The 8021-nt window shown below is 49.4% G+C and overlaps 1 protein-coding gene across 6 annotated transcripts in view; it reads left to right on the top strand.

Moving 5' to 3' along the window:
• MTMR14 (myotubularin related protein 14) overlaps nt 1-7220 on the top strand; it is a 47282-nt gene extending 40062 nt beyond the window's left edge. For 2 of the 6 annotated variants that reach the window (XM_032841611.1, XM_032841612.1), the window contains exons 18-19: nt 3351-3506; nt 6620-7220. In XM_032841611.1, the coding sequence (XP_032697502.1) occupies nt 3351-3506; nt 6620-6803 (340 nt within the window). In that variant the 3' untranslated portion in view covers nt 6804-7220. The remainder of the gene's footprint in view (nt 1-3350; nt 3507-6619) is intronic. The other 4 variants (XM_032841613.1, XM_032841615.1, XM_032841616.1 and 1 more) reach the window with 4 other exon arrangements.
• Nucleotides 7221-8021: the final 801 nt, after the last annotated feature.

The raw sequence follows: 8021 nt of genomic DNA on the forward strand, positions 1-8021 counted from the left end.
TCATCTGGCCAGCTTCCCTAATAGTGAACAGCCACTCCTGAGCACCCTGCTTCCTTTCTCACATCCAGGAATCACATTAGGACCTCCGTTCCAACCACGAATCACAAGCTCTGTGCTTTATGCCAGTTGAAAATTATGTGCCCATTCCTGAACCAATCCCTGAAGCCCCTACCACCCCGTATCAGGAAGGAAGATCAGTATACTATGGGGCTAGTTTGGGCCAAGTTTCAGTCCTAGCTTTGCCACTCTTAGCTATGTGTGACTTGGAAAAATCACTTCCCTCCTGAGCTCAGTTTTTTCATTCCACCTTCAATGATCAAGTGATTGATGATCCTGGCTTCCATAAATTTGGGTGTAAATGAGTTAATAGAACTAAGTATCTGGCACATAGTAAATACTCTTCCTTTCCACAAATGCTCAGTAAACTAGTTGTGGTGAGGGACCTGTCCTTATTCACCTGTCTGAGGGCCATTTCAGGGCACTAGGCATCTGGGTAAAAGGCCAGGCCAGGCACCACAGGACAGACCTGTTTATTCATGCCTCAGCTCTGTGGGTTGGGACAGCTCTGCTTGTGTGGGTATTCTTGTTTCTTTTTCCAAAAAGGACTAACTAAAAGATAACCTGCCTGAGTCCTGCCCACACTGGGTATCTGGCAGGACATGGTTTTGGTGGGGGGAGGGGAGTGGGAGTTGCAGCTCTTTTGGTGCTATAAAGAGGGGCCTAAGCAGTATCCAGATAAGGGAGTGAAATGTTGCCAAAAATCCAGTCTCCTAGGCAGAAGTGTGAGCCCTCCAAGCCCTGGGGATGTGGACAAATGACCTTGGAAGCACCATCAGCTCCACAGTTCTCCAGTTTGAGGGTAGCTTGGCCCCATGTTCCCTCTGGCTCTGTAGATAGATTTAGGAGCTAGAACTCAGACCTCTCTCTCTCCCTTTTCTTTTTCCTGCCTTTTTTATACTTGAGTAAAGACACAGGGCAGTAGAGTGTGGGGTCTTAAAAAGCTGATTAAATTACCTGTGTACTGAGAATATCTTGAAAGTATTCCTTTCTTTTGGCAGGTGCAGGTACTACTTCTGGTGACTGTTTGCTTTCATCTTTAGGTGTCCCTTCCAGCCAGCTAATCCAGACTGGCACTTAGGAGCACCTCTCTGCTTAGCATAGTCCCTTGCTGTCAAACCCAGGAGCTGAACAATGGCTTTGCAACCCTTTCTTTGACAAAAGCCTCAAATAGGAAGATTTGTCTGCAGCCAGTTGCTTGCTGAGATGGCTTTATGTCCCCTGGGATCACACACCCTGTTGCTATCTGTACTGCCTACTTCATTCCACAGCTATCCATCCTGGCTCCCCCAGATGTATTTCTTGCCTGGTAGTGCTAACTTCTGGATGCTAGGGAAGTGACTAGCCTAAGGGGACCAGGAATCCTCATATTCCATCTTTCTGTCCTCCTTCCATTGGTAGTTTGAGTCTCTGATAGCCTGGGCGGGGGTGGCTGGAGAACATAAGGAACCTCTATGTTCCCAGCCCTAGGAGTGCCCCATCCTACTCAGCATCCCTTCCATTCCCTCAATACTCCGGTGTTTAGCCATTGTTTTCCTACAGACTGCTAAAACTGGAAGAGGAAATCTGCCCTTAAAGTTTGAACAGTAGATGAGATTTGGGGAGCCAGGGTGACCTGAGTCGAGTTACAGGGGACTGAAGGCCCAGCAAAACCTGGAGGAAGCACAGGAAAACTACCAGGCTGTGGATGTGATTTGCCCTCTCCTGGGCAGCTGTCTCTTTGATTTACAGACTGCTTAAGTCCTGCCAAGTTTAGAAACAAGGAAACCCTGGGGCATGAGGGGGCTTCCACCAGGTAGCAGACCATGTCCTATTCTCATCCCTAATGCTGCTGTTGCACACCTTCCAGAGTTTAGCAGGAATGATGAATGTGGAAGTCTCTCTGTTGCAGGGGGTTCCTATTCATGGCAGCTTTAACATAGAAAACCATCTGTTTCCCCGGTCTCAAGGTGCTTCTGTTGTAGGACAAATCTGTAATCAAACTTGGCTTTAAAAATCTCTTCTTGCACTCACTAGCTACGGGACCTTGAGTAAGTGTCTTCACCTGTCTGGACTGTCATTTTTCTCTGTCTCTAAGATAAGGGTAGTTAAAGATTACCAGAGATGTAGTACTTGGTCAGAGCATTACTAAGGTGGCAGCTGCTTGAGGATGAGGCTGGCATGGCTACTCATGAGGGCTGTTGCCTCAAACTTGGAGACATTGATGCCAGCTAACTGGGTGGGCCAAGGTCAAAGAATGTCTTTCTCTCTTTCCGACCCCCTGTACCACTCATGCTTCTCTGTTCCTGGGTTCCTATAGAAGCACTTTCTGCTATTCTTGAATTAAAGAATAAAGGGTCAAACATCAAAGATGCTTTACCCCTGGGGATGGAGACCTGGAGTAGCTGATCAAAGGGCCTTGTTTGATGTCTTACTATCTCCTCCCTTCCTCCGCTACCCCCAGTGACTGGGCTACTGCCCTGAGACAGGCTAGCTATCAGCGAGAAGGTGATGGCAGCAGTAGATGGCCAGTACAACTTTCCTCTCCCTGCACGGCCCAAACCTCCATCTGAAAAAGGCCTAATAAAGCTGTCAGGTTGCCTGCCAGATCCATCCCTTCCCTTTAGGGCATAACCATTAAGGTCGCTGGGTTGATGCTTGTGAATACAAACTATGGCTCCTGGAGGTGCTGCAGAGAAAGCATATGTGTGTGGGGTGGGAGGTGCCTCAGGGCTCCCATCACCTCACTTTTCAGTCTAGGTCACCACCCTCCACTGTCCCCAAGAAGCTTATTCTCCCATTGCTCTGATAAGAGTTCAGTGGCCCCAGGGTTCTGCCTTGCCCTCCCAACCAATCTGCATGCGGGCGGGGGGGGGGGGGGGTTCGAGGTGATCCTGCGTCCCTGATTCCTGGGGCATCCAGCCTTGTTCCTCCTTTTGGTGCTGCTGAGATTGTACTTGCTCTGTCAGCCACCAGGGCAGGCTTGCCCTGACCTGAGGCTTTGGTTGATGGCTCACCTCTTCTCATTCTGCTTTGCTCTTGTTCTTTTGCTTCTCTAAGTCTTTGCATAAAGCATTGTCCTCACAGCTGAGCCTGCCTTATGGTCTATACTCTTCTTTCTCAGTCACAACCTATCCAGCTGTTTTTGCACTTTTGAAGAAAGTGGTTGACTTTACAGAAGCTCCACCAACAGAAGCTTTTGCAGCTATGGCCCGGGACCACCATAGCCCCACCCCCACCCCTCCAAAGGGCCTCCCCTGTCAGGCATATGACTGACTGTGCATCATCTCCCCTCTCTCTCCTCTCTGCCCCAGATCAGTGGACCATCCCCTGCCCGGATCCTCTCTCTCCACAGACTTTGGCAGCTGGCAGATGGTAACAGGCTGTGGCAGTATTCAGGAACGGGCTGTCCTGCACACAGACTCCTCTCTCCCTTTCAGCTTCCCGGATGAGCTCCCTAACAGTTGTCTGTAAGTGTCTTGCTTGAGAAGGCAGGATACTCCCCTGCCCATATCAGAAGCTGGTGAGCAATCAAGAGTGTTGGTTAAGGAGTGAGGCAGCAGCTGGCCCGGGATTCCTGCCCCTCCCCAGCCTCAGCTAAGTATAGGTCACTGCTCCTGGACTCCTGAGATATGGAAGAGGCTTCATGGGCTGTTCAGGATGTGTGTTGCCGTGTGTGTTCACTCTCTTGAGCCTCCAAAACTCATCCACAGGTGCCTTGGGGCACACCCTGAGGGAAAGCTGTCTGGACTGTAACTATAGAAGGTTCTATTTCTGTCCAAGGCTTTGCCTGACATGAGAATTCTTTGAAATCAGAACAGTGGGGTAGTGAAGGTAGGTGTATGGTTGAGACCACAGCCAGAATGGAGCTAGGTCAGCTCAAGGGATGTGCTCCTCTGAGCAGAACCGAGGGTTCCTTGCCATCCCCTTCTTCCTTTTGTCTTTTGCTTTTGCTTCTAGTCAGGAAAGAAAATTGGATGGGGATACCAAATCCCAAGCCTGTAAAATCCTCTTGCTTTAAGGCTCCAGTACTGGGCTTCCAACTCTTATATGTATCTGCTTGAGTGGCTGCCTCTGTGGCAGCCCCCTGCCCCCTTCCTGCTTTACTGCTTCATGGATGTCAGGCAGGGTAGAGCCTCTAGTGGCCTGGGGAGCAGGGCTTGCTCCTCCCCACGATGGGCTGAATGAACTTCAGGTGCTGGGGTTTCATTGTCACCACCAGAATCTGGCTTATAGCCACCAAAGCTGACTGGTCAGAGGTGAGTTGCCCCGGGGAGTTAGGAAGGATCTGGGGCACCTGGGTGGCTCAGTTGGTTAAGCAAATGCCTTTGGCTCCGGTCATGATCCCAGGCTCCTGCGAGCGAGCCATGTCAAGCTCCTTACTCAGCAGGGCGCCTGCTTCTCCCTCTCCCTTTGCCTGCTGCTCCGCCTGCTTGTGCTCTCTCTTTATCAAATAAATAAAATTTTAAAAAGAAGAAGAAGAAGAAGGATCCCTGCTGAGGGCAGACAGAAGCCAGACCTTGGGATTACAGGATGGAATAGGCCTAAGAGCCATCTCTGGAGGACACAAACATCTCTGCCCCTGCTTGATAGCACCCCTCACTTAACCGGCATTAACCACTGAACGGGCAGCTCTCTGAGCTCCTAGCCAACCCTCAGGATCTGGCAGGTTGCCAAAGGAAAGCTAGGTTCTCTGTGATCTCAAGGCCTCAAAAATTGCAGTGTAGGGATGGGGGTCGGGGTTGATTCCTGCTGAGGTCATACAGTATGTGGATTTAGTGCTTGGGCTTTGTCATCAGAGAAATTTAGTCAAACTCTTGACTGCTCTGCCTTACCAGCTATGTCTTGTGGTGTCAGCCCTGACTTCTCTGAGCCTGCTAATTCATCTCTTTGAGAGGGAATGGCACTAGAGTATCTCTGACTTCCTGTTCCTTACCTGCTGTGTATCCTCAGGTGGATCACTTATCCTCTCTGGGCTCCAGTTTTCTTATCTCTAAATAGGCTGATTCCTCCTTCTGCCTCCCAGAAATAAGGGGCAGTGAGAACACACACGTATGGACCTTTGGATATTCCCTGTGAATACAAACTACTAATCTGAATTTCTCATTATATGTTCTAAGGAAAAGCAGAAAAACACATGGCCTCCAGCCTATGTGAAATCCAGTTAGAGAGTAAACAAGATCTAGGGTCATGTGTCTCCCCCAAATGGCAAGAGAGACTTTGGAGTTCTTCATGGTATTGCAGGACTCCATTATCAGCTCCGTTTTCCTAGTGCTGCTGCGAGAGCTGCTCACCCTAGTACCTGCTGCTTCTCTCTCTCTTCCACACTTAGTCACCCACTCATACCCACCACTCCCACCAGTCTACTTCCCTCCAGTCTGTTCTCCCCATACCTACCCCAGGACTGTCATTTATCCTCATATCTCCCATCTGTTTCCCCAGGCCCTGCAGTATAAGTCATTTGCACTTGGGAATTGGAGACATTGCTGCTACTTTGACAAATTCCCAGGAGGGATTACACAGGGATTGGTCTGTTGGGGGGAGTTTTTGTGTAAGTTAGTGGTCAGAGTTAGTCTTAATTTTTAGGTGGATGGGAACCTGAGGGCATGAGTCATATAGGTTTATAATCATATAGTCATATAGGTTTGTAGTCCCTGGAGAAAGCCCTCCAGGAGACAGTTAGGATGAATACCATGTGAGTTCCTGACCTGTCCTCTGATTCCATGTCCCTCTCACTCCCAGACTGTGTACCTTTTAACCATAGGTTGGGTGTGGCTGGTATCTCAGGTCTCTTCTCTTCTGTTAAAGACCTTTCAAAGTGTCAAATAGCCTCATGGAATTCATCCTTTGATAAGCCTGAGTTTTCATGCACTTGTCACTTTGGGGTTTGTTTGTTTGTTTGTTTTACTTGTTCCCCTTCTCGACTTGTATTTCCAGGCCAAGGAGAGAAGAGAGACTAATCGTCTTCTGTGATAAGTTTCTGTAGAGGCCAGGGAAGGAAAAGCAAATAGAATCAGAACAGGAATCCTGCTAGAAAAGTCAGCACCCTGCTAGCTGTTTCCCTAGGGACGACAGTTGACTAAAGATGTAGCTGGACCCTCAGGTGTTTCTGGTTGAGGACCCTGGCCTCTTCAAGGCACTGCCAAGAACTTTCTCCCAGAGTGCTCCAGGTCCTGGCCTCAAGAAGGTTGAGGTCTTTGGTCAGCCAAGGCTTGATGCCTCATCTTGCAGTCTCTCCTTAAGTCTCAGATTTGCGCCTCACATTATTCTCATGGAGGAATGGAAGCCAACAGTTGGCAAACTCCTTCCTGCTCACCTTCTCCCCCCCTCCCCAGTATGCCATTAAAACGTGTTGGTTCTAGTTAGGAACAGTAGCCTGAGAGCTGAGAGGAATGGTTTTTTGAGGGAAACAAAGCCAAATGTTTAGGACCTGAACTACAGGGGTAGTATGGCCACAGGACCCGTGCTGGCCTATGCTAGCAAAGGCAGAAGGATAGGCAGTATGGTGAGGATGAGGATATTGGGTCCTGCCCCCAGGGTAATGCGTTCATTCCATTCTCCCTCCTTCCTTTCCTTCCCATAGGCTTGCAGCCCTGAGTGAGCGGGAGACTCGGCTGCAGGAAGTACGCTCAGCTTTCTTGGCCGCATACAGCAGCACAGTGGGGCTTCGAGCAGCAGCCCCCAGTCCCTCTGGTGCCATCGGAGGCCTGCTGGAGCAGTTTGTCCGTGGTGTTGGACTCCGGAGCACCAGCAGCAACACCTTATGAAGTAGCCAGCCCACAACAATTTCCTGTTCCTCTCACCTGAGCCCTGAGCAGAATTAAAGCCATGCCCAGACAAGGGTGCTTCAAGATAGAAGAGAAATCTCCTCACTTCTCCTTTTCCATCATGCACATGGCCAGCCCCAAAGCAGAGCAGGTCTAAAGACAGGGTTCTCCAACCCCCAGCTTCCTGACTGGTGGCCACCACCCCTCTTGTCACTGCCTTTCACCCACCCTAGTCTTTGTTGGGATTCCCATCAACTCTCAGAACTGTGTGGGGTTTCCCTAGGGCCTTGTGGAGGCTGAGACCTCACGAAAGACTCCCCTCTTTCCATTCTTGTTTCCTGGAGAGGAGGGATCACCTGCACTGAGAATGAGGCAGTTTGACACAGATCACAAAATAAAATCTTTTTGAACAACTGCTATCTTGCATCCTCATTTGGTTGCTGTCTTTGTGGAATTGTTTGGAAGGTTCTTACTGTTCTTTCTTGTGCCTGAAGGGGTTGGGATGGGGGTCAGATAAAGCAGAAAGCTGAAGACTGGGTTGTGTCTCTTAACTCTTGAGCCATGACAGTCTCAGTGAGATGGTGACAACTAGTCAGAGGTTGTTAAGGTGGGAGCAGTTGTCCTCCTGTGTCAATGGGCCCTAGTCACCTAGGAACCTACTTATTCACACAGATTCCCAGGGCTGCCTGAAATTTAGACCTCAGGTTGCTGAGATCTTCATTTAGCTAAGAATGGGCAGAGGTGGTGGGGGATACTTCATTTTTAACAAGTTCTGCAGGTAGCACAGTTCTGGTACAGGTGACTTGCAGCCCTTAGCTATGGAGCCCTGACTTTGGTGGAGGGACTGGCTTCTGGGGCTTTGGAGGCAGTAATTGGTGTGGGGAGAATGGATCTGGCTGACTACCACCCTCATCTGCAGTGTGACCTAGATAGGACAGATTACATCCTCACAGTATGTCTGCATCTCTATCACCATAAGTCAGAGTTCAAAGACATGGGCAAAGGGCTTTTCAGAGTGCTATCACAGCTGCCATTTAGTGAGTTCTGGCTCAACACAAAAGAGGTCATCGATGTGACTGCCCAGAGGAAGGAAATAATACTGGTGAACATTTCTTTAGTATTTACTGTGTACAATCTCCCTGAGCTAAGCCCTTTATGTGGATTATTTCAAAATTTTACAGCACCCCAAGTAGGTGCTATTCTGGCCTTTCACTGATG

Source organism: Lontra canadensis, unplaced genomic scaffold (genome assembly GCF_010015895.1).
Source record: "Lontra canadensis isolate GAN:19392208 unplaced genomic scaffold, GSC_riverotter_1.0 scaffold124, whole genome shotgun sequence".
Lineage (NCBI taxonomy): Eukaryota > Metazoa > Chordata > Mammalia > Carnivora > Mustelidae > Lontra > Lontra canadensis.